We start from the raw sequence: 26,939 nt of genomic DNA, 5'->3' as shown, positions 1-26,939 counted from the left end.
TTAACGTCCCCATTAAACGGACGGACGGATTTCCATGTAACAGAGTCTCATGCCCTCACTTCTTCAGCCAATGGGGAGAGAACTGGAATTTAATCCAGGACATTTTCGCGAAGAACCGCGATCAGTAAGTCTAAGCCACCACCTTTCCTCCTCTTGCCGGTGAGATATTGTCGGTGAAAATTTCATCCACCACCTGGATTCGAAGCGGCTTACCTCGGAGCCAGGGGTCACCGCTCAAGTTTGTGTTAGCGGCCTCGTTTACGGAGGTAGGTACTTGACGGGATATTCACCAATGTCTTCATTGCACGCTCGACGAACCTCAGTTTTTGATATTTGGGCATTATATTTACATGTCTCACAGCCATAAGTTTATCACAGTGTACACCAATAGGAAACATTCCTTTACATGCACTTCATAAATCATTCTTAGTTTACGAAAAGCGCTCCACTTCGTCTATATGTTTATTTTCGCCTGTACTCTTTTCAAAATTGAAATAGAAAAGTCGGAGAAGCATCACTGAAAAATTTCGCCCTTGTCCAAGATGAAGTTCCTGAACTTTAAACTGGGAAGACGAAGAAGCGATACGTATTAATTGAATATATCTGAACAATCTTCGTGCTGATGGTGCTATACTGTATGTCTCTAGTGCTGATACACTACAATAACGAATGGACGACCGATCCAAATAGAGAGTGTCTGGAAGTAGACCTCTAAACCAAATACGAGGGTTGGAACTTTAGTAATGGCAACTATTTGTTTACAGCTCGTACAAAATAGATACGTGTTTCGAAGTGTCACTGACCTTCAAAGTAGTCACCACCATTGTGTGTAACCCGAAGCCAGTGATGTGGAAGTCGTAGGATACTCTCAGCAGTGCCAGTTGTGTTGACAGCTCGAGTGGCGTGGTCTGTTGCCCGACGAATTTGTAGCAGTTTTGAATCGAATGCCGTGAAGTATTTCCTTCAGTTTAGAAATCGAGTTGAACTTACGACGGCTTAAGTCAGGGGAGCGCAGTAGGTGGTATAGCACTTAGCAGCCCCATCAGTCAAACAAATCAATAACAGCTTGCATTGTGCGTGCTTGAGCATTGTCCTGCAAAATGATGGTCAGCTCTTGCAGAAAGTGTCATCACTTCCGTCTCTAAGCTGGTCGTAGGTTGTGTTCCAAAAATGAACTTTTGTCTCTATGCTGTTCATTTTTGGAAACTTATATTAGCATTTATATAGGATAATAATTCGTACTTTAAATACGTCTTTTACACCGCGCTTAAAAGGAATATGTTAGGGTTGTTTCTGCAACCCAGAAGCTAGTCCTTATATGAAAGTTACCTGTGTACCCCAAAATAACATAAAAAGAGCAATTATCTTATTCCGACTTACATAATTTAAGGATTTGGTACCACTGTCAAAATTGTTGTAGCGTTCGTAGCAGTTTTTTCTTTTGATTCTAAAATTTATTTTGTGCTTTGTGACCCTCATCATACGTAGACTCACATGTTCGGATGTATTTGTGACGTTGCAATAGCGCCATTCAACTTGATGTCATCCACGTGTAACATTTAGTTCTGCAGTCGATAGCAAATCGTTTGCAATCATTGCAGCCTCTGGAGAGCCACGCGTTCAGGTGGAGCAATCACGTTAATGCCTGTTTTATCCGACCGAGATAATACGCTGGTTCCAACTGAAAAGTACGCTTCCGTTTAACGTGTCAGTTAATTACAGAATTACATTTGTCATCCTCTTTTTTTTGCGTTATCAATGCATAGTAGCAATGTGCCGTTCGGCGCTGAACATACACCACGGCCTGTAATCCAGCGGATGATGTGATTTGTAGCAGGATTTAAACAGCTCGTATTAAGTATGGCCGTACGTTTTGACGTTCATAACAAATATTCCATCAACAATACGCTAAAAATCAACAGACACTGTTTTCCTCCGGAAGGTGCTGAAACAGTTTTGTAATGTTCGTCACAGAGGAGAAGATGGCCACAAGACTGAAAGAGTATGCCCGTTTATTACATGGTTGTTACGGAGTACTGGTGGTGATTAGGAAACTCTTACTTTGGTTGAAGGTTGGAATTAGTGTGCGGAATAGGACTTGTGTCGTAAGTAAACACCAGTTTCAAAACTTCTTTACATTTGTAAAAAGCGTAATAACGGCTGTGACAAGGAATTGCGGACTCGCCTCAAAACACTAAACACTTCTGTCTGTACTGATACACTGTCCTCTCCCGCAATTTCAATTAACTGTCCGAAATGTTCACCTATACTTCCGCACACGGACCCGTAGCTTCCAGCGTTTTTCAAAGAAACCGTCGCACGATGGTGTTGCCACTTTCTCGATACCTCTATGCAGCGACCTCACATTATTAGTTAACAAGTGAGCATGTTCTATACTTCATTCAGAGACTCAGGTCATGGATTAATTTAGAATCCTATTTAGCAAACGACGTAGTGGCACTGAAAGTGACACTCGTTGGAAGCATAATCTTCACCGAGTAATCCTACTTTACTGTTCGCCGAGTTGGAGATCGACTGAAGTCCGTAGTTTCCAACGAGGAACAAAATTTAGTGATGGAGCACGATTCTTTTGCGATGCAACCATTCACTAACTTTGTTTATTGTTTACTTAGATGATGCCTCACAATCGTGGGAAAACTGTTTAAAGCCAAACGAGTAAACAATGGCGACAGCGTGACACTACCAATTGTTCTTCCTGTGATGATCGTTTAGATGTACAAGTCATTTTGTTATTTATAAACCAACCTCGATTTGTTCTGACTGCAGTTTACTTATCTCAGAAAACAAAAAGACAACGGTACTGACAGTCTTAATAATATAGGCATATTGTTACAAATAAATATTCATAAAACGCAGTCGAACAAGCTTATCATTTTAGATATTTAGGTTGCTGTATTAGCTACATCAGTAACAACAGTAAAGAGATAAAAGTAAACACAAGAATCTAAATAGATTCCAAGATACATTTCATGCAACTGAAGGTAATTTCGTTGAGAAAAGCAGAATAGAAACTCGCCCAAAATTTTGTAAAGTAACTTCTTTGGCTGTACTCCTCTACCATGTTGAGGAGCTAGGGATTAAGCTCATTAATTTGAATACAGCGTATGAAATGTGTGTTAAAAAGTTTCTGAAATTTTTGGTTTCTAGTCGTCTAGATCAACGGTATAACCTCCAAAATTGTTCCCATTACGTGTCGTACACTTACACCATCGCTTTTTCCGAATCCTAGAAATACTCTAGAATTCGAACTATAGGATACCTTTTAGCTCTTTTAGCGATGTCTTTTAATTTTGCATACTCCTGTAAAACGACATCCTTTTAAAGTCTTATTTATTTTTGGGAACAGAAAAAAAAAATCACATGGGGTCATGTTGGCGAGTGTGGAAGCTCGGGCGTCTTTACTGAATTGTCTTTGACTAAAAATTCGTGAACAAGCCACTAAGTGCAGGTGCATTATCATGATACAAAAGCCATGAGTTGATTCGCAACAAGTCAGGTAATGTTTTCGTTTTTCTTGAAGCAAACGCCCTTGAATTTATAAGTAGTGCTCCTAATTGGTCAAACAATCGAGTGCCAGTAACTAATGGTACACTTATTGTTGTTGTGGTCATCAGTCCTGAGACTGGTTTGATGCAGCTCTCCATGCTACTCTATCCTGTGCGAGCTTCTTCATCTCCCAGTACGTACTGCAGCCTACATCCTTCTGAATCTGCTTAGTGTATTCATCTCTTGGTCTCCCTCTACGATTTTTACCCTCCACGCTGCCCTCCAATACCAAATTGGTGATCCCTTGATGCCTCAGAACATTTCCTACCAACCGATCCCTTCTTCTAGTCAAGTTGTGCCACAAACTCCTCTTTTCACCAGTTCTATTCAATACGTCCTCATTAGTTATGTTATCTACCCCTCTAATCTTCAGCATTCTTATGTAGCACCACATTTCGAAAGCTTCTATTCTCTTCTTGTCCAAACGATTTATCGTCCATTTTTCGCTTCCATTCATGGCTGCACTCCATACAAAAACTTTCAGAAACGACTTCCTGACGCTTCAATCTATACTCGATGTTAACAAATTTCTCTTCTTCAGAAACGCTTTCCTTGCCGTTGTCGGTCTAAATTCTATATCCTCTCTACTTCGATCGTCATCAGTTATTTTGCTCCCCAAACAGCAAAACCCCTTCACTACTTCATGTGTCTCATTTCCTAATCTAATACCCTCAGCATCATCCGATTTAATTCGACTACATTCCATCATTCTTGTTTTGCTTTTGTTTATGTTCATCTTATATCCTCCTTTCAAGACACTGTCCATTCCGTTCAACTGCTCATCGAAGTCCTTTGCTGTCTCTGACAGAATTTCAATGTCATCGGCGAACCACAAAGTTTTTATTTCTTCTCCATGGATTTTAATACCTACTCCGAATTTTTCTTTTGTTTCCTTTACTGCTTGCTCAATATACAGATTGAATGACATCGGGGAGAGGCTACAACCCTGTCTCACTCCCTTCCCAACCACTGGTACACTATGCCGTTAAAATCGAAGAACACAATGAGCCTAGCCTTCACAGTGACCGCACTCGTCGACCTTTTTCCTGTCTTGGTGTTCTAGAATGCTCCCTCTGGGACTATTCAGCCTCAGTTTCGTCGTTATATCCCTAAAACAATGTTTTATCAGCTGCTATGAAATATGTGAGTGATTCTGCATCGTTGTTGAGTTCATTAGTAACTCTTGCGAAACATTCATTTGCCGCTGTTTCTGTTCGAAATTCAACAATTTTGGGACAAGTTTTTCTCTCTAACGTGTCATAGCAAGACCATTCGAAAAAATTAATAGCGTGGGCCAGTTCATATGCCAACCATGCCAACATCATCAAGAACTTATGTGACTTTGATTTGGCGATCGTTCATAGTTATTTCCTTCACTTGTTCAACTATTTCTTCGGTTCGTCAAGGGCACCCTTCAGCTTCAACATCTTCACGGACTCGTTATAAACTCTTATACCATTCGTAAACCATTCATTTAGTGATAACATACCCACCGAAAGCACAATTTTATATTTCTAAAACTTTTCTACTTTTATTCCGTTCTTATGAAATATTTCATATATGTTCCCTGACCCTTTGTTATACAAAATAAATAATCGTAAACGCTACCATAACACAAGTTAACTATTTGCCAGCTGACAACATATTAAATAAGCAGTATGGCTGACACTGTGCAGATACTGTTTAGATATGTTTACAAACACAACAACGAGTAAATCGCGCGATTCGAACTAATACGTCGCGCAAAATTATAAAATTTCTGTTACTTTTCGAACACGGGTTGTACATTACACTATACTATAAGAAATAGAAGAGCTTAAAAGTTTCAACACCAGTGACAAAATAAAACTTGGGAAAGTTAGTAGAAGTAACATAAACAGGTTGGCAGATAGCAAAGTACTGAAAATATTTCACGACTAAATGCTAATCGCTCGTCTTGAGTATGGATGATGTACAAAGTGGTGGGGAACTGACGTAAGTTATATGACCTAATATTCCGCGAAGGGAAAGAAAGATGACAGGAAGAAGAAGTAGAGCGTGAAGACGACGAAGAAGAAGAAGTTCGTGATGATAACGAAAGATGAGCAAAAGGAAGAAATGGGGATAGAGAAGAAATGGAGGTGGAGAAGAAGATGCAGCAAGAATTTTTGTGCTGGCTGGCTAGTGTACTTTTCAATACCAGAAATTTGTCTGCGATACTCGTTTGTGCTAGAAGACTACAAGTAAACATGTCTGTGATATTAATAATCGAGGCAAATAAATATTTATGTCACATCGGTATTCCAACGTGGATGTTCTTCTTAGCATTTGCAGTCGACCTAATCACTTAGACCACTCCTGCGCACCTCCTCGACCGATTGAAATGTTTCATTCCACTGAAGCGTCCATCCCGTTACTTCCGGGTACTACATCATAAATTGACCACGAAATGAGAACAGCACCAATGCAGGAACGGATTTGAATTAACATGATTTGCCTGTAGTAACGCATCTTTTAAAGTCGTCACTATTTCGACTGTTTTCATGCTGTTTATTTAATTTAAGGATGCGTAATGTTGTCAAATAACTGACGTTGTTTTCAATTTCACCATCGACGTCTAAACAATGACGGCTGATAATACAGACCACAAACCAGAAATGTTATAAAATCGGTGTTAAATGATAAATTTATAGAATAGCATCAAAAGCAATTAAGAAATACATTCAGTATCATATTTATTAATTAATAAATTCAGCAGTAATCAACAAATTTTTATCTATAGACTGTAAATTATCATTTTTGAGAAATAGATCCTCTGCGGTGTACTGCGTTGTTAAGAACGAGATTTTTAGAACAGACTTTCAGAACCTGATGATGTGGCAATATATTTTAAATAATTAAATACAATTATTTTAGCTTTGGAGTGGCAGTAGCGATGATGTGATTCCTTTATTCTAACTAATCTTGTTTAACATCCAGGAGGCGATCTTGAAGATAATAACCAGTGTGATGTGGCAATATAAGAGAGCGAAAGGAAAGTTGAAGGTTTACATTTCGCATTTAAGGAATCGTTCACGCAGGAGGATCGTACATACATATCATTGTTTGACTGTCACATAGACTCCGGTATGGAACAAATAGTAACGGGTAACTACGGCATAGAGAGACACCTGAAAGAAATGAAAAAAAAACTAAGTCGCCAGGTTCGGATGGAATCCCAGTTCGGTTTTACAGAGAATACTCTACGGCATTGGCCCTTTCTTAGCTCGCATTTGTCTCGAATGTCTCGCCCATCGTAGAGTCCCAAGCGATGGAATAAACGCCGGCGGCTCTTGTACAGAAGAAGACTAAAAGGACTGATTCCCAAAATTATAGAGCAAGATCGTTAATAACTGTCTGCTGCAGAATCCTTGAACGTATTCTCAGTTCGAATATAATAAATAAAGCTCCCTAGGATGGAAAGCTCCTGTCCATATGAGCACGGTTTTAGAAAACATCGTACGATCAAAACGCAGCTTGCCCATGATATCCTGCGAACTATGGATGAAGGGCAACAGGCAGATTCCATGTTTCTAGAGTTCCGAATAGTGTTTGACACGCTGTCTCACTGTAAACTGTCAATGAAGGTAAGAGCAAACGGAATATGTCGGCAGATATGATAGTGGCTCGAAGACTTCTTAAGTAGTTGGATATTGTCCGTTTTCATCGGCAGTGAGTGTTCATCAGAGACAAGGGTAGAGTCAGGAGGGCCCCATGGAAGTGTGATAGAACTTTTCTAGTTTGTTTGACGAATGCCAGCTAGTTCCAAGTGCAGAAAAATGTAATTTTATACAGATGACCAGGAAAAACACAATTGTAATGTTCGAATACATCATTAATAGTGTGCTACAAGACGTAGGCACAACGTTTAAGTATCCGGGTGTAACGTTAAAAAGCGATAGGAATGGAATGAGCGTGTGAGGACTGCGGCAGGGAAGGCGAGTGGTTGACTTTGGTTTACTGGGAAAATTTTGAGAGAGTGGGGTTCACCTGTGAAGGAGACCGCTTAGAAAACACAAGTGCGACTTCTTTCTTGAGTACTACCCGAGTGTTTGGTATCCTCATCATGTCGGATTAAAGGAGGATATCGAAGCAATTCAAGACGGGCTTCTTGATTTGTTCCCGATAGGTTCGATTAAGATGCAAGTATTATGGAGGTGATTCGGGACCTCAAATGGTAATCCCTGGAGGGAAGGCAACGTTATTTTCGAGAAACGCCATTGCGAAAATGTAGAGAACCAGCATTAGAAGCTGACTATAGAACTTCCGCCACTTCCGTACATTTCGCATAAGGACCACGAAGATAAGATATGAGAAATTGGGGCTCGTGCCAAGGGATGTTGACAGTTGCTTTACCTCACTCTACTTGCGAGTGGAGTAGGAAGGAAAGAGATAGCAACGGTACAGCGTTCCCTTCGCCACACATCGTACTGTAGTTTGCAAATTGTGCATGTAGATGTAAATTTAGCTGAGTTGTAACTATAGGTTCGTTTCTATGTTCGTTTGCAAATTATTTTGCTGTTCACTCCATAAATCAAATTTGGTTTCTCTGTTTCTCCCGTAATGTGTAAACGTATTCTCCACAATGTACAATAAAAGGCACTAGTCAACGCTTTCCTGTGACAGTATCCAATCTTCCTTCAAAATTTCTATGCCCATCTCTCACCCCCAACCACATGGCAACGTTTGATAAGTCGCAAATGTGCTGAACTATTGTCATCATGTCAGGGGCAACGGCCTTGCCGCAGTGGATACACCGGTTCCCGTGAGATCACCGAAGTTAAGCGCTGTTGGGCGTGGCCGGCACTTAGATGGGTGGCCATCCAGACGCCATGCGCTGTTGCCATTTTTCGGGGTGCACTCAGCCTCGTGATGCCAATTGAGGAGCTACTCGACCGAATAGTAGCGGCTTTGGACAGGAATACCATCATAACGACCGAGAGAGCGGTGTGTTGACCTCACGCCCCTCCTCTCTGCATCCTCCTTGGAGGATGACACGGCGGTTGGATTGTCCCGGTAGGCCATTTGTGACATGAAGACGGAGTGCAATCGTCGTTATATCAGGTATGATCAGAAAAATATTCGTTTAAATGACAGGAAAAAAATACTGACAATGGTAACAAGTAGCTTGCTTTTTTGCCATCGTCGAATGTCGATATTTTCTCTTTACTATTGAAACATCCCCTTAGAAAAATTAAGAATGACAGTGCTGGTAAACCTCTTACGTTATTTGATTTTCAAGCAGATGAGCATAACTGAACGTACTCAGACGTTTCTCTCTTTACTTCTTCTGATCAACACTAAACTGACACACAATATTTTTTTTTTTTAGCGCAACGCAATCTGACTTTCAATAATTGCTACAAAAGAATGGCCCTGACTAACAATAATCTATACCTTCCATGAATCACTTACCTCACAAAAATCTTCGTTACTCGAACTACTGCAATACAGCGAGCACCAATACTGCCAGCTAAATAAAACATTCTAATTACTGAAGGCACTAACTACTGACAGGCATAGTTAGCAAATGAAAGATTTTGATGGAGAACAAACAATGTATTTATCTTAATAGTGTTCAAAAATCATCTCATATATATATATCAATTCATGACATCCGTCTTTACAATTTTCCTTTTTCCGGCGGACACGCGTGCAGATCGTCCGCTCTCAAAACTCTCTCATCTCTCTCCCCACATCCACCACTGCTGGCGGCTCACCTCCAACTGCGCAACTCTACGCGCTGTTCCCATCCAACTGCCCAACACTACAATAGCAAATATTCCAACAATGCAAACCAGCTACAGATTGCACAGAGCACAGTCAGTGATTTTCATACGTGGCGCTACCAACATAAAAACCTAAACAGCCTATTTACACTATTAATAATGGTATTACGATTTATCAAAGACTTCAGTATGAATATTGAAATATCTTTGTTTTTAATTTACGTTCTGTAAATATCGTTAATCAGCGAACACTCCTAATTTAATTTGATGGCTGAGAAAGGTCGTAAGTGACTCAAAGATGCAGGTTGGCAAAGATAAAATTAATGATTGCGTGTTCGCGTACTAAACAGTATCCAAGGTGCTGAGAATGAAAGAAGCTACCTTGCTTAACCTAATGCAGTCTTCTACGGCAAGTAAACACCTCACTTAGCTCTACGTAAACGGAGAAGCCGCAAGAAGTCCTTATGGCTACCAGGGAGGCAATAAATCACGAGTAACGGGAGAGGGAGCCTTCTGGCAAAGAGCAGCGCGCTCAGTGTTGGGGCAGTACTGGAGAACCAATGTGCAAGTACATCAGTTTCGCGTCCTAATCGTGCTAATTATAGTGATGCAATTCCAGTGATGCAATTAGACTTACGATTATTTTAGAAAAAAACACTTTGTACTTATAAGATAATGACCGAATCACGTCAATGTAATCAGTACCGGAAATTCAGCCAGTGATTTTCCATTGTCTTAAGTTTTGAAGTAGAGTAACAGCCGTTTAAGTCGCTGATTTGGAGCAATTTCGACGGTTCACTTCCGTTTTGATATTTACTGTAAACGTGATGGTTTAACTCCTTCATTTAACTCGTGGCATGATCTGCCCCCTCGGCAGAATGAGTCGATGATTGTAGAGTTTGCGTGGAAACGAAATGTAGAATTGCGCGCGATAAATCAGCATTCAATAAAAATAACAGACTACTAAAATCGGAATGTTAGGTGATCATGGATGAGAAGCAAGGTGGAAGAGCTCTAAATAAATCCTATACAAGGGATTCGACGTGCTGTAAATGCAATGTACTCTTAAACTATTTCGACATAGAAACACACGCCACAGAAACCTCAAAGAAAGGTATCCACATAAAATTCATTATAGTGACAAATGACAGTTTTTGTTTGGATGCTTGCGATGAAGACACTGAGACACAGAAATGTGATACAATATACTGAAGCAAAGAAACTGCTACGCCTGCCTAAAATCGTGTAGGAACCCCGCGAGCACGCAGAAGTGTCGCAATACGATTTGGCAAGAGCTAAACTAATGTGTGAAGTAGTGCTGGAGGGAACTGACACCATGAGTCTTGCAGGGCTGTCCATAAATCCGTAAGAGTACGCTGGGCAAGGGGGTGAGGGGGTGGGGGGGTGGGAGATCTTTTCTGAACAGCGTGTTGTAAGGCATCCCAGATATGCTCAATAATGTGGCCAGCGGAAGTGTTAAAAAGCAGAAGAGTGTGCCTGGAACCACTCTATAGCAATCCTGGACGTGTGGAGTATCGCATTGTCCTGCTGGAATTGACCAAGTCCGTCGGAATGCACAATGGACATGAATGGATGCAGGTGATCAGACAGGATGCTTACGTACGTGTCACCTGTCAGAGTCGTATCTACACGTATCACGGGGCCCATATCACTCCAACTGCACACGACCTATATCATTACAGAGCATCTGCCAACTTGAACAGTCCCTTGTGGACATGGAGGGTCCATTGATTCATGACGTTGTTTCTGTCCTCTCGATACAGTTTGAAGCGAGACTCGTCCAACCAGGCAACATGTTTGCAGACATCAACAGTCCAGTGTCGGTGTTGATGGGCCCAGGCGAGGCGTAAGGCTTTGTGTCGTGTAGTCATCAGGCGCACACGAGTGGGCTTCGGCTCCGAGAACCCATATCAATGATGTTTCATTGAATGGTTCGCACACTGACTCGTGTTGATGCTCCAGCATTGAAATCTGCAGCAATTTCCGGAACGGTTGCTCTTCTGTCGCCTAAGCGATTCTCTTCGGTCGTCGTTGTTCCCGTTCTTGCAGGACCTTTTTCCGGCCACAGCGATGTCAGAGATCTGATGTTTTATCGGATTCCTAATGTTCCAGGAACCCACGCGAAATGGTTGTACGGGAAAATCCCCAATTCATCGCCATCTCGGAGATGCTATGTCCCATCGCTCGCGCTCCGACCATAAAACCACCTTAAAACGCACTTAAATCTTGATAACCTGCGATTGTAGCAGCAGTAACCGAGCTAACAACTGCGCCAGACTCTTTGTGGTTGCCGATCGCAGCGCCATATTCTGCCTGTTTACATATCTCTATATCTCTGTATTTGAATACGCATGCCTTACCAGTTTTTTTGACACTTCGGTACATTTCACAGTCTCCTATTTTTATATTTATATGATGAATAAAATTAAAGTACTAAGGGTTGTCATTGGCTAATCTATACAGCGGGAATCGTAGGAAAGTCAATCATACATACAGCACAGTCACAACATAGTTCGTCTGAGAATATACGGTACGTTAAAATTTTATTTATTTCGTTAATTATAGAAATTATTAGATTGATCAAACATAAAAAGGGATGGAAGAGACAGATTAACATCTCACAGGAAAATGACACTAGTAGATTCGCTGGTGTTCGTGCCAACTGCTGCTGCTCGTGACATTTTACAAAACCCTAGCGAACGGCTACAAAGGTCAAGCATGTGTACGCAGGCGAACCTCGCAGGACGAGTTTAACGTTGGCACGTGTTCGGACAAGGGAAATGGTGTGAATCGACTAAAGCCGGTCTCGGCCCTCAGAGACATCAGGAGCGTAGAATTTTGTAGCCTTTTTATATTGCAATTTCTCAGAAATTTAAATTGAATGTAAATATTTCCACCACGACTAGTTTTATAATATTCCCCTGTATTTTTTAATACAGTTCCCTCATTGCCTTCACTGCAGCTATGGCTGGCAATAATATGATCTTTCTTTTCAACCCTACATCAGTTCAACGCCAGTTTTGCTTCTTATTCGCATCTCTCTAGACCCAAAGGAAATAATTCTGTTTCCGTAACTAAGGGTGTAAATGACAGAGTATGAGTGGTAATGTTCGGGACTGGATTCACAATTGGTGGTAAGGTAGATCACGGCCTTTGAGGTTTCTCTCATCCACTTGAACCCTATGTGTAGAATCTAAGATAACACATCACGAAGACATTATCTGAATGGGATGGAAATAGACAGATGTTATGTACACGTACAGACAAAGAAATGATAACACTTTCAGAAAAAATTGGAAGAGACATAGCTTCACGAACTGAGGAAGCCAATAACAAACTGGGTACACCTGTGACACTTATGCATGCAGTTATTCGGCTTTGCATTGCTCTATAGAGTTGTTGGATATCCTCCTGCGGGATATTGTGCCAATCTGGGTCCAGTTGCCGCTTTAGATCTCAAAATCCCGAGCTGGTTGAAGGGCGCTGCTCATAGTGCTGCAAACTTTCTCAAGCTATATTCAAGTTACATGTGAGAACGCTATGACAATTCGTCTTGTTGTCTTGGAGATTAGCTTGTTCAGAGACACAGACCAGACGAATTTAATAAAACTTTCAACTACGTTATTTTTTTCCGTAATCCGATTTTGATGCCGGCCGGAGTGGCCGTGCGGTTCTGGGCGCTGCAGTCTGGAACCGAGCGACCGCTACGGTCGCAGGTTCGAATCCTGCCTCGGGCATGGATGTGTATGATGTCCTTAGGTTAGTTAGGTTTAAGTAGTTCTAAGTTCTAGGCGACTGATGACCTCAGAAATTAAGTCGCATAGTGCTCAGAGCCATTTGAACCATTTGAACCGATTTTGATAAACTATATTTACACTACTGGCCATTAAAATTGCTACACCAAGAAGAAATGTAGATGATAAACAGGTATTCATTGGAAAAATATATTATACAAGAACTGACATGTGATTACATTTTCACGCAATTTGAGCGCATAGATCCTGAGAAATCAGTACCCAGAACAACCACCTCTGGGCTTGATACGCCTGGGCATTGAGTCAAACAGAGCTTAGATGGTGTGTACAGGTACAGCTGCCCATGCAGCTTAAACACGATACCACAGCTCATCAAGAGTAGTGACTGGCGTATTGTGACGAGCCAGTTGCTCGGCCACCATTGACCAGACGTTTTTAGTTGGTGAGAGATCTGTAGAATGTGCTGGTCAGGGCAGCAGTCGAACATTTTCTGTATCCAGAAAGGCCCGTACAGGACCTGCAACATGCGGTCGTGCATTATCCTGCTGAAATGTAGGGTTTCTCAGGGATAGAATGAAGGGTAGAGACACGGGTAGTAGCACATCTGAAATGTAACGTCCACTGTTCAAAGTGCCGTCAATGCGAACAAGAGGTGACCGAGACGTGTAACCAATGGCACCCCATACCATCACCCCGGGTGACACGCCAGTATGGCGACGACGAATGTGCGTTCACCGCGATGTCGCCAAACACGGATGCGACCATCATGATGCTGTAAACAGAACCTGGATTCATCCGAAACAAAGACGTTTTGCCATTCGTGCACCCAGGTTCGTTGTTGAGTACACCATCGCAGGCGCTCCTGTCTGTGATGCAGCGTCTAGGGCAACCGCAGCCATGGTCTCCGAGCTGATAGTCCATGCTGCTGCAAACGTCGTCGAACTGTTCGTGCAGATAGTTGTTGTCTTGCAAACGTCCCCGTCTGTTGACTCAGGGATCGAGACGTGGCTGCACGATCCCTTACAGCCATGCGGATAAGATGTCTGTCATCTCGACTGCTGTGATAAGAGGCCGTTGGGGTCCAGCACGGCGTTCCGTATTACCCTCCTGAACCCACCGATTCCATATTCTGCTAACAGTCATTGGATCTCGACGAACGCGATCAGCAATGTCACGATACGATAAACCGCAATAGCGACAGGCTACAATCCGACATTTATCAAAGTCGGAAACGTGATGGTACGCATTTCTCCTCCTTACACGAGGCATCACAACAACGTTTCACAAGTCAACGTCGGTCAACTGCGGTTTGTGTATGAGAAATCGGTTGGAAACTTTCCTCATGTAGCACGTTGTAGGTGTCGCTACCGCCGCCAACCTTGTGTGAATGCTCTGAAAAGCTAATCATTTACACATCACAGCATCTTCTTCCTGCCGGTTAAATTTCGGGTCTGTGGCACGTCATCTTCGTGGTATAGCAATTTTAATGGCCAGTAGTGTATAAAGTGCCCCAAACTGTGTCCAAGTTAACTCCGAAAATCCCATGAAAATTCGTCTTGTAGTTTTGGAGAAACGCGTCCAAAAAGACAGACAGACACGACAGTTTTTAAAATTTGCTGTTGTTATAGATGTTTTTTGAGCTTGCTTTTGAGGGCGAAGAATTAAAATTTTTTGCTGTCACCCGCGCCGATAGTAATGAGATTTTTTTCGCCTTGTGTTACAGAACTACAAGGAGAAAGAGGCCGGCAAGGTGGTGGTGTACACGACGACGATGGGCGTGGTGCGCGAGACGTACCAGGCGTGCCTCAAGGTGCGCAACATCCTGCGCACGCTGCTGGTGCGTTGCGAGGAGCGCGACGTCTTCATGAGCCGCGAGGTGCAGACCGAGCTGCGGGAGCGCATGCGCTGCGCCAGCGTCGTCGTGCCGCAGGTCTTCGTCGACGGCCAGCACCTGGGGGTGAGTGCAGGCGCCGTACTGTGGCGCACCTGGCCGTCTCCCGACCTACACTGCATTTCCACGAACTAACTGTTTTTTTTTATTTATTTCTCGATTTTGTTCGCGCTCAGAGTATAGTGCTTCAGGGTATCTGCAGCCTCAATAATTAATTGGAAGCAAATTACACCTCCAGTTCCAGAAAATTGCAACTGTTGCTGTAATTTGTTTTCAGATGTTCGTGTTACCATTAGAAATTATGATTTTAATAACTTTACAACTATACTAGATGAAACTACCCATTTTCAACGTTCAAACGACTGGAAGTTCATTTTTCGGAGACTAATTTCCTGAAGCAGTACGGCACAAGTCTCAAAAATCTCGAAAAAAATCGTTGTCATTGAAACTTAGGTTTCCGAGGACTGGTAAGCACAAAACATATTGTATTACGTTAACGTTAGCATCAATAACTGAGCACGTTATGTGAAAGTCAGGTAATTGTGTTGTCACTGGTTCAAACCTCACTAGCAGTAGCATTATTTTAAATTTTTATTTATATTCGATATTTACTGATAAACATAAGTGTTAATTAACAAATACTGAATCATAATTTTTAAAAAAATTCAATATTTGCATTTTTCTTTACTGGTCGCGTGGAAATAGATTAAAATTTGGTGCAGACATCCGAAATGGCTTATAGTTAAACGAAAAAACTACGTCAATAATAGCGTACAATCTCTACAAATAAGAAAGTCTTTATTTTCTATTGGGGTTTTGTATATTTACACCAAAATTTAATCTACTGTTAATACTGGCATTCCTGTGGAATTAGTAATTAAAAATCAAAACGTGCTATTTTTATTGAAAATTATGATTCGATATTTGTTAATAAATATGGAACATAAATATTAGTCAAAAAGTGTTGCTAAAAACGATATTTGAACCAGTGACTTTAAGATAACAAAAGTATGATGCTGAACACTCATCTACTGAAAACTACGTTTATGGTTTACAAGTTCTTATTACTTGATATCTAAATTACAGATGCCTTTTTTAGAGTTTATTTTTTCTGAAAATTGCGTTGTACTGGTTTAGGAAACTGTTGTCCAAACACTGAGCTTCAAGTTTTCTAGTTATGAAGAAAATTGAAAATGAACGGTCTTTATTGTCCCCCCATAAGACAAAACTGTAGCAAATGCCGGGTTAGAAAACCCACAGTGCTTATAGTTGACGTGGTGAAGTAGTAAAATGAACGTCAGGCGTTGGAATGCCGGACAGCAAAGACTCAGAATCGTAATTACTGTGAGAGCGTAGACGTGAAGTGGATTGTCGAAATGGAAGACAAAGTCCCGCTTAACGAAGTTGTCTGCCATTTTTTTTTTTTTTTTTTCACAGCTTCCTTGACTGTTGAATTCAATTAGAGCGAGACTGTCCCCACTGTCTTGGCCATTCTATGGGTTTTGAGAAAGACGAGATTATGACCACAGCCAAGCAGAAAACTAGCAGGTAGACGGTTGTAGATGCTTTGTGCCTTATTTCAGTTACCATGTACGGTGAGCCGGGAGGAAAGGTACATACTTTGAGGGGTGATAGTATTAGTGATTCTGCACAAAAAACGGTGCATGAACATAGGTTCATAACAGTTTCCGAGGAAACTAATAACAATAGGAAACAGGACAAATACAGGTGGCAGTACACGAAACGCCGTGATCTGTTTCGTGTAAATTTCTTCATGAAAGATGCTCAGAAACTGCAATCCTTTCTGCAGCTCTTGTAGACAGCTGCTGCGTTGCTGGTCTGAGCTCATTAATATGGTCCTCTATTTGAGCACACACTTGTAAAATACTAGCTAGGAGTTTCCTCCCAAGCCAATACCGCAAACAATAATGTAATGGAGTAAGATCGGGTTACCTCGGTGGCCAAGAAAAGACTCCACGGCGAGAGATTAAAGGACCAAGATACGTTTCAGTGAGGTATTGCGTTACTGACAGTACGGAATATGCAAGAACTCTATCGTGCTGAAAGTACCTTACATCGTGTTGCCAAGATATATTGCATGGGGGCTTAATTAAATATGATTCGAAATACTTTTGGTTTTTAGTAGCTGTATGTCCGATTACGCTGTGTCTCGTAATCGGTTGGCCCTGACTAGTATTATTACGCTATCTGACTGCAAAGAACAACAACAAAGAATGAAATGAAAATTTTCGTTAACACAATTAATTAATTAAGTCCCCAGCAACTATGAAACCTACGAAACCAAAGCATAAGTATAACTGTTCTGTATGTGGAAGTATGACTCAACGCACATCTGGCACGGTTCTTCTTCAAGAAGACAAGAATTTTTAAATACCAATTTTACTGACGTGATAAAAGAAAATTAAAATACTATAATTGCGTAAGGAAAGCAGAATTGAACTCTAATACAAGAACACACGCCAGATGCTTTGTTGACTGAACCTGTAATGACGCATTATTTAGGATACTGAAATTAAAAACAAACTGAGTTAGTTACCTCATTTATATTGATGAAAATCATTCTAATCCTTACATTATATCTCAACCAGAACTCTCCAATATCACGTCTCAGCGAGCACTGCCTAATAGCACATCTCAACAAACACTCTCTGCTACAACATCTCAGTACAGACTACCACGAGACCTCGACAGGCACTGACTACTACGAGCTCTCTCCAAGCACTGACTTCTACGAGTTCTTAACAGGCACTGACTACTACGAGCTCTCGACAAGCACTGTGGAGGCGGCTTAATAATACTCTTTGGCGCAATCTCTGGCGCAGTGGCTCAGTGTAGCCGCCTTTCAATATCTTCCAGGTATTCTGCTAACACATTTTGTAGGAAATCAATACATCATACTCCATTAACACGGTACCCGAAACAGCTCGATCTATGAGTTGTTATCAATAGCATCTCATCACATGTGCATTGAGAAACATCGTTGAAAATTTCTCTCCAGCAGATTTCCATCGGCTCACTCGTTTGAGTTGCACGTGTTTTTGATGCCGTTGCTGATAAATATTGACTCATCAGTGAACAGAATATGTGGGATACAGCGTCCTTTATCCGTTCTCCATTGACAGAATTGCTTTCCTCATAGTACGAATGCAGACCCCGCTCATGTACTGTGCGCATCACTCGTTTATCACCAAGCTGTGCAGCAATTCTTCTACAGCTGGTAGTTCTGCTGCGTTCTATCATTTAAGAAATGTTTTCAGTTCCGCTTAGATCTTGTCGGATGGGACGTCCAGGTGAACATATACGCTGGGAGCGTACCAAGCTCACGCAGTCGGTCAAACACTATGATAAATACATTGAATCCGGGACTCTGCGATTAGGAAACCGTCGTTCGTATTCGTGAACAGCGACTCTCGAATTCCCATTGCAAAAAGCTTGTAAGCAAAGATCATGTTAACATACCGCTCATGTGAGAAGACCTGTGACATTTTCATTATACCGATCCTCACAGATTTGCCTGTACCTGTAACGACACTGTAATATAGTGGCGGCTGGTGCAACAACTGTAGTTCTGAGAGGTGAGATAAACAACGTGTACGCTTGCTGGACTCGTCGCTCAACCATGCGGAAGAGAAGTGCGAATTGAAATGGTCTGTGAATGTCTTTACACACAACGTAGACTAACGTCGCCCTGATTGTTTTGCATGTGAATGCTGCTGAAGAACGACATGCGACTGACACCAGTGATATTCAAATAGATGTATGTCGGATGCTGTCAAGAAAAGGACATGTTTATTTGAAGCTTTTAGTTCAGAATCACCAATGCTGTCACTCCTCAAAGCACGCACCTTTCCTTCGCACTCACCCTGTATGTTTAGCGGCGAGCTGCTGCTTTGTGAGTCTCGTGTGGAGTGTGTGTGTGTGTCGGTAGCATTAGCATTCCCAGGCAGACAGTTGCTCCTGGTTACAGCCAAGTTTGAGCTCGACCTCTAGTGCTGGAAGCAGTGGCTGCGACAGCTATTGCGCTCAGAAGCACAGTCATGGACAGTTCCCCAGCATACACGGAACTGCTTTACTTAAAAAGCCTACCTGACCGAACTAAAACACAAAAGAATAGATGGGCAAAGAAGACTTTAAAGTTGAAGATCAGGATTTGTTTCAACAAAGGAAAGAAGGGAAGAGAGGCAATTCTGAGGTTTTGATAAGTAATAGAAGGCACACTGAAGAAAAATATTTTGCCAGCATTTGTTAGCATACAGCAAGTCTTCGATAATTTAATATAGAATAAGACACCTTACAACCCTTAGAAGATTGCCCTGAAGTACAGATACAGAAGAATAATCTACAATACATACAAAACTCTAGTAACAGTACTAAAAGTGAAAAAGTAAGGGAGATGAGATTGTAGTAAGGAGGGTGTAAGGCAGGGTTCAAGCTTATCGCTACTGTTTAACAATTATTATGTTGCAGAAGCAATGAAAAGAGCGAAAGAAAATTTCGGAACAGGAGTAAAAGAGCAAGGAGAAGAGGTTCCAATACTATTATTTACAAACGACGTACCCTTAGCACTTCCGTTCGCAGTTGAAGAAGACTTAGAAGATATTCTGAAATTAACAGATATCATAGAAACTACGGGTCATGGCTTAAGAATAAACAAAGAAAAGTTTGAAGTATACCTATCTGCTGAAACACCAGTAAAATATTTAATAAAGAAAATTACAGTAATACAAATTCTGTAAAGCTGGTTACTTATCAGAACTACATTGAAAGACTTACCGTATGAAAATGAATGAAAGTCTCAAAGTAGGCAGGAAACCCATTTCAGGAATGTTACTGTCCACAAACGTCTGCTTCACAGATGCTGTTTTATGACAGGGTGCATTGTGCTGCTGACACAATCAATTGTTCGGCTACTGTATCTTCCGAATTGAGCGGTTTTTTTAAGTTCAACAAGAGGACCACACCCTAACAACGAAAGACGCCCTCTTCCCTAACACTATCTCCTCCCTACTTCACTGTTGTCACTACGCATGACGGCAGGTAAAGTTTTCCAGGCATTCGCCAAATGCAAAACATTCCATCGCATTTACACACGGTATAGCGTGATTTATCACTCCAAATCAGTTGTTTCCATTCATCCACTATGCAGATACATCACTCTTTACCCTGAACATCGCTTAGCATTAACTACAGAAATATGTGGCCCATGAGAAGTTGCTCGACCATTGTACCGCATTCTTCTTACCTCCCTACGCACAGTCATTTTGCTATCTTGACTGCTCGTAGCACTTAGCAATCTTAGGGCTGGTCCGTTCCGCTCATTTGCTCGACAGTCCCTGTCCGTCAGTACGTGAGGTCTGTATGTAGCGTCATTGGATGACGTTTCCGGACGCGGGTTTCTGTCCTCGATTTGTTCCTCAAAACACACTCTAAAACCCCTTGAAGTTTGCCGCAACAGTTTTGGGACATCCTGTGTGTACCTCTGAAGTGAGCTGAAGAAAGATTACGAGGCTGCTGTATTTGCCTCAGGGTAAAGAGGTTATGGTTCGAGTAGTTTTGGTACTTCACTCACGTTCCGGCAGGTCGTCGCGTTGAGCAGTCCGGTGATGCGTCGCCAGGCGATCTGCTCGTGACTAATTGAGCGGACTGCAGTAAACTCGGCGGTGAGCAGGGCTGCAATTCCTGGGAGACCGCTCGCCGAGTTCTCGACCGCCGCCGTGGGCCAGCAGTGAATAATGCAGACGCGTGGAGACGGCCAAGTCCTAACCGGCGCTCCCGACGTCTGCGTCGCAACCAGGCAGACGGGAGGCAAAGTCTTGGAGGAACAGACGACCGGAGCTCCACTGGAGGCTCAGAACGTACGCTGTCCAACCAGAATATTGTGGCCACCGACCTGGTATCGACATAAACCCGTCCAGGCGATAGCAGCTTCACGTAGCGAGGAATGACTGCTAGTCAGACACACGCACGGTGCGTTTAGTATCAGTGAGCCTGCTGTCTGTGTGTAGAACGGGGAAGGCGCGCGATCTGTCTATGACTGAGAGCAGATTGCGATGGCCCGGAGGTCCGGCACGAGCATTTCGAAAACTGCTCGAATTGTCGGATGTTCGAGGAGTGCTGTGGTGAGTGTCTTCAACACATGGGAAAACCAAGATATAACCACGTCCAGACATCGTGAGTTTGGGCGGCCAAACCTAATTGCAGATGTTGGACGTCGTAGGCGGGCAGACTAGTAAAACAGGACAGGCGGCAGACAGTGACTGAACCAACAGCAGACATTAATGCTCGGCAGAGTACAAGTGTGTCTGAACTCACTGTGCATCGAATACTCCTAACGATGAGCCTGCGCAGCCGACGAGCCATACACGTCCCAATGTAAACACCAAAGCGTCGGTGTTAACTCCACGACATCGACAACTGTGACTGAAATGGGCACGTGACTATCGGCACTGGACGTTGTCACAGTGGAAGAGCATTGCAAGGTCTGTTGAATCCCGATACCTTCTTGATCATGTCGATGGGAGGGCGCGAATCCGTCGTCTCTCAGGGAACAGCTCCTTGACACCTGTACTGCTGGACGGAGACAAGCTGATGGCGGCTCCATTATGCTTTGGGGAACATTCAAGTGAACAATCATGGGTCCAGTGGAGCTCGTGCAAGACACCGTGACGGCCAAGAAGAATCGTACACTGGTTGCAGACCCTTCGTAACGATCGTATTTCCCGACGGCAGTGCCATTTTTCAACAAGACAATACTCCATGTCACAAGCCAGAAGTATGATAGGTGGTTCGAGGAACCGAGTGGCGAGTTCAAATTGATGTGCTGCCCCCCCCCCCCCCCCGCCCCTCCAACTTGCCAGACCTGAACCCGATCGAACACACCTGGTATGTGACTGAACGTGGCCTCAGGTCTCATCACCCCCCTCCACGACATTTACGTGAATTAGGTGACTTGTGTGTTCAGCTCCCTCCAGCGACCTACCAAGGCCTCATTGCTTCCATGGCACATCGGGTCGCCGCTGTTATCCGTGCCAAAGGTGGACATACCGTCTATTAGGTAGGCGGTCATAATGTCCTGGCTGATCAGTGTAAAACGAGCGTATACGTTACGGAGAAGTGCACAAACTAAAATCAAGTGATTGTAATTATTCTCAACACTTCGCTCATCCACGACGTTTAGAGTGCAGCTCGATACAGTTCCGCACTTTTGCCTAGTGAACAAATATTGAGCGAATTTTCCGACTGGTTAGAGGACATCATACCAAATAGGACTCAATATTTATTTCTGAACAAGGAGAAATTGTCAAATGTGAAAGTAATATTCAGGTGTGCCCAAAGTAGTTGCTCACTCCCATACTTCACAAATTCTCTGTGCATGTTCTTCGTATAAAAGACGCTAAACGATTGAACTTCATTGTCTGTTGAGAAATAATTGCTGACAGAGAGGCATACAAGTAGTTATTCTTTCGATTTTGCATCCGTGAACGAAACGAGAAGAAAGCTGAATATAGCAACTGACCAAAAAGTGAAGCATCCACATAGCAAGCAGGTAACGATATGAAGCTTCACGGGTGAGAGAGTACGTGGAGTATGTGATGTTACTTGAGTGATATCAAAATTGAGTCAAATTCACGAAGAACTTGCAAGTATGAGTCCACTTATCAATACGATGTTGCGTCCCCTCTGTTCTGGATTTTGGCCCTCGAGTTCAATCGTTTTTTAACCATTAAAAAAACATTCTGAAGACTTCTAAAAAGTCGCTCTTTATGTTTCCGATGCATCCATTTTTCTGCAGCATATAGGGCCACACTCCTCACGAAACGGTTTTCAGTCTCTTTCCTTGGTGGCTTGTCTAAGGATCAACAGAAAAGTTTCGTTTATCTGCAAGTTTGCTATCGCTCTTCTTCCATTTACTTCTTCGCATCGCTGATCGCTGCTTATTCAGAACCCCAAGTTTTTGATGAAAAGTGACACAGTTCCACGGAAGAGAGCAGCGATTCAGTGTTCGAATATTTATAAATCTTTCGTGATTCTAGGCCTAGAATTTTACTTTTTTATACTGTCTTGTTAATATAGATTGACCTGAAAAATAATCATCATTGATAAAAACTAATAAACTAATAATCTAATTTTTAAAATCCCTGGACTCAAAGACGGTTCAAATTCCACAAATCTAACTGTTGTAAGCTGTCTTCCTGCTTTGTTGTTTTCTACCAGTGACCGTATTTGTCTTCCTTTCTCCCATGACAATCACCATTGTCTTTGTCCTTCTGCCGTGTGTCTTTATGCCACTTGGTTCACAAATGTACTTCTATTTCTTCAAAATGCTGCTGTTTAGTCTTTTAGGTTTTCTAGGCTAAACTGGCTGTTTACATATTTTTGGTTTTGGAGCCGAACTGTCATTTCCTTTAAGCGATGTTTCCACAACTTCTCTACTAGTCTCTTTAAGACGTCGAGCACAGACCTGGATTTCAATCAAACAGTTAGTAGGAAAAAACGTTGGAGGGGCAGTCGATGAGAACTAGAGTACGTAATCCAATCCTGTTTTTCCTCCCTCCCTCTCTCCCTCCCCTATTTCTCTCAATGTTTCGTAGCGGCTCCGGTTTTTTGTTTATTATTATTATTATTATTATTCATTAGTTTTCCGACTTGTTTGATGCGGCCTGCCACAAATTCCTTCTCCTGCACCTACCTCATCATCTTACAGTATCGCTTGCACCCTATATCCTCAGTTATTTGTTGGATGTTTCAGATCTCTCAAATATTTGTCTTCTCATACAGTTTTACCCTCCACAGTTCGCTCTAATACCTTTGAGGTTATTCCCTGACGCCTCATGTCCTATAATCTTGTCGCTTCTTCTTGCCAGTGTTTTCCGTATGTATTCTTCCCTCGTCGATACTGCGGAGCATTCCTCATTTCTTATCTTATTAGTCCACCTGATTGCCAACATTATTTTGTAGCATCACATCTCAAACGCTTCGATGCTCTTCCGTTTCACTCTTCCCACTATTTGTGCTTCGCTACCATGCAATGTTTTGCTTCAAACACACATTATAAAACATGTCTTCCTCAAATTAAGGCCAATGTTTGATACAAGTATAATTGTCTTGGCCAGGAATACCCTCTTTGTCTGTTCTAGTCTCCTTTTTATGTCCTTCTTGCATCGCCCGTCAGTATAATTTTGCTTCCAAGGTAGCAGAATTCTTTAACTTCGTCTACATCGTGATCACCAGTTATAATGTTAAGCTTCTGGCTATTCTCATTTCTGCTGCATATCATTTTCCGGTTTAGTCTTAACCCGTGTTCTATACTCACTATATACTGTTCATTCCATTGAATAGACCCCGTAATTCTTCCCATGCATTCACTGAGAATAGCAATTTCAGCAGCGAAACTTATCATGAATATCCTTTCACCCAAAATTTTAATTCCACTCTTGAGCCTTTCTTTTATTTCCGCCATTGCTTCTTCGATGTATAGATTGAACAGTATAGGAGAAATACTGCAGACCTATCTTACCCACATTTTAGTCTGAACGCTTCATATTTGTCTCCAGTCTTAGTGTCCCATCTCGGTTCTTGTACATATTGTATATAAACAGTCTTTCCCTACAACTGACCCCAGTTTTTCTCAGAATGTCGAACATCTTGCACTATTTTTCACTGTCGAACGCTTTCTCAAGGTCGACGAAAGTTATGAGCGTATCTTGATTTTTCTTCACCCTTGCTCCCATTATCAAGCGGAACCTAAGAACTGCCTCTCTGGTACCTTTACGTTTCCTAAAGCCAAACTGTTTGTCATATAGCAGAGACTGTTCTTTTTCATACGTAGATACACATACATTTACCTGCTGTAAATCACCCTCGTTTTTCTCACACCTTTCTCGTGGTTGTCACTGGAAAGAAGTTAGTAATTGGAAGCAAATGTTTCGGGCTGTGGCGGGAGAGATTAGCCCGAGAGCTTGAGCGTTCATCTCTGCGGTGGACTGAAGAAACCGCTGGCTCTGCAATCGTACAGTGAAAGCGGTGGGCGAGGCAAAGAGGAGAGCGTGGAGAGGTCCCGCAAAAAGCAAAAGGAGGAGTGAGAAGGCGAGGCGAGTCCTCTTCCTTCGTGGAGCACCCTGGGCGCCCAGTTTCCCTTGCAGCCCGGCCTCTCGCTGTACGCGACCACCTGCTACTGCTGCAGGAAGGAAGAACGATCTGTAACTTTTGTAGTTTACTGTCCAACGTACTTGGCTAAGAACCTACTATCTTACAGTGAACGTCAGAGCTATACAGGGTGTTCAGCTGCACCTACCGACATCGTTTTATGCAACTAGCCTGGCCTTCAAAAACCACGCAAGAGATTTCCATATTCTCTCTTTCGCAAAGAATTAGTCCCACAGTAAAAATGAATACGACCTTTGTGTAGGTAATTTAACGTAATTAAATTTTGCACTGGGATTCATTTCGAGTGCCGGCCGGTGTGGCCGAGCGGTTCTAGGCGCTTCAGTCCGGAACCGCGCGACCGCTACGGTCGCAGGTTCGAATCCTGCCTCGGGCATGGATGTGTGTTATGTCCTTACGTTAGTTAGGTTTAAGTAGTTCTAAGATCTAGGGGACTGATGACCTCAGATGCTAAGTCCCATAGTGCTCAGAGCCATTTGAACCATTTTTGAACCATTTCGAGTCATTCTAGAAAAACGTACAAAAGTGACTTCCAAACGCACCGCTACTCCCACATTCAGCCCCACCGGTCAGGGTTTCTACTATGTTGTTTACGGCACTCCTTGCTAGCGCTTTACGCGTATTTTCGACTCCACGAATTATTCCTCACATTCGACTTTCTTTAGTCATCATTGACTAGCCATAGTACGTCACAGGCTTAGTGGAGCACTTACAAATTGTAAGTGCTCGTAACAATTCCGTGAATTTTAACAGCTTGAAATAAACAACTGCTCATTATACTGGTCAGGCCCTCTGACTACGAAACTACTGTGCTTTTGATGGTTAGGTTTGTATGGGATTGTCGACATAATACACGGAGTGTCATGAGCAACATACTACACTGCTGGCCATTAAAATTGCTACACCAGGAAGAAGTGCAGATGATAAACGGGTATTCATTGGACAAATGTATTATACTAGAACTGACATATGATTACATTTTCACGCAGTTTGGGTGCATAGATCCTGAGAAATCAGGACCCTGAACTACCATCTCTGGCCGTAATAACGGCCTTGCTACGCTTGGGCATTGAGTCGAACAGAGCTTGGATGGCGTGTACAGGTACAGCTGCCCATGCAGCTTCAACACGATACCACAGTTCATCAAGAGTAGTGCCTGGCGTATTGTGACGAGCCAGTTACTCGGTCACCAGTGACCAGACGTTTTCAATTGGTGAGAGATCTGTAGAATGTGCTGGCCAGAGCAGCAGTCGAACATTTTATGTATCCAGAAAGGCCCGTACAGGACCTGCAACATGCGGTCGTGCATTATTCTGCTGAAATGTAGCGTTTCGAAGGGATCGAATGAAGGGTAGAGCCACGGGTCGTAACACATCTGAAATGTAACGTCCACTGTTCAAAGTGCCGTCAATGCGAACAAGAGGTGACCGAGACGTGTAATCTGTGGCACCCCATACCATCACGGCGGGTGATGCGCCAGTATGGCGAAGACGAGTACACGCTTCCAATGTGCGTTCACCGCGATGTCGCCAAACACGGATGCGACCATCATGATGCTGTAAACAGAACCTGAATTCATCCGAAAAAATGACGTTTTGTCATTCGTGCACCCAGGTTTGTCGTTGAATACAACATCGCAGGCGCTCCTGTCTGTGATGCAGCGTGAAGGGTAACCGCAGCCATGGTCTCCGAGCTAATAATTCATGCTGCTGCAAACGTCGTCGAACTGTTCATGCAGATGGTTGTTGTCTTGCAAACGTCCCCGTCTGTTGA

At 42.7% G+C, this 26,939-nt stretch overlaps 1 protein-coding gene and 1 pseudogene across 2 annotated transcripts in view; both read left to right on the top strand.

Annotated features, from left to right (window-relative positions):
- Window positions 1-26,939, top strand: part of LOC124622633 (flocculation protein FLO11-like) — a 589,221-nt gene that overhangs the window by 485,035 nt on the left and 77,247 nt on the right. The window contains exon 2 of one of the 2 annotated variants that reach the window (XM_047148409.1): window positions 14,814-15,047. The exons of the other annotated variant lie outside the window; for it this stretch is intronic. Within the exon in view, the coding sequence (XP_047004365.1) occupies window positions 14,814-15,047 (234 nt within the window). The remainder of the gene's footprint in view (window positions 1-14,813; window positions 15,048-26,939) is intronic. 2 annotated transcript variants of the gene reach the window in all.
- LOC124623358 lies at window positions 8,315-8,431 on the top strand (annotated as a pseudogene).

This window comes from Schistocerca americana, chromosome 7 (assembly GCF_021461395.2).
Source record: "Schistocerca americana isolate TAMUIC-IGC-003095 chromosome 7, iqSchAmer2.1, whole genome shotgun sequence".
Taxonomy (NCBI): domain Eukaryota; kingdom Metazoa; phylum Arthropoda; class Insecta; order Orthoptera; family Acrididae; genus Schistocerca; species Schistocerca americana.
Note: the sequence above shows the minus strand (reverse complement) of the source record. Positions and strands in the feature narration are given on the sequence as shown.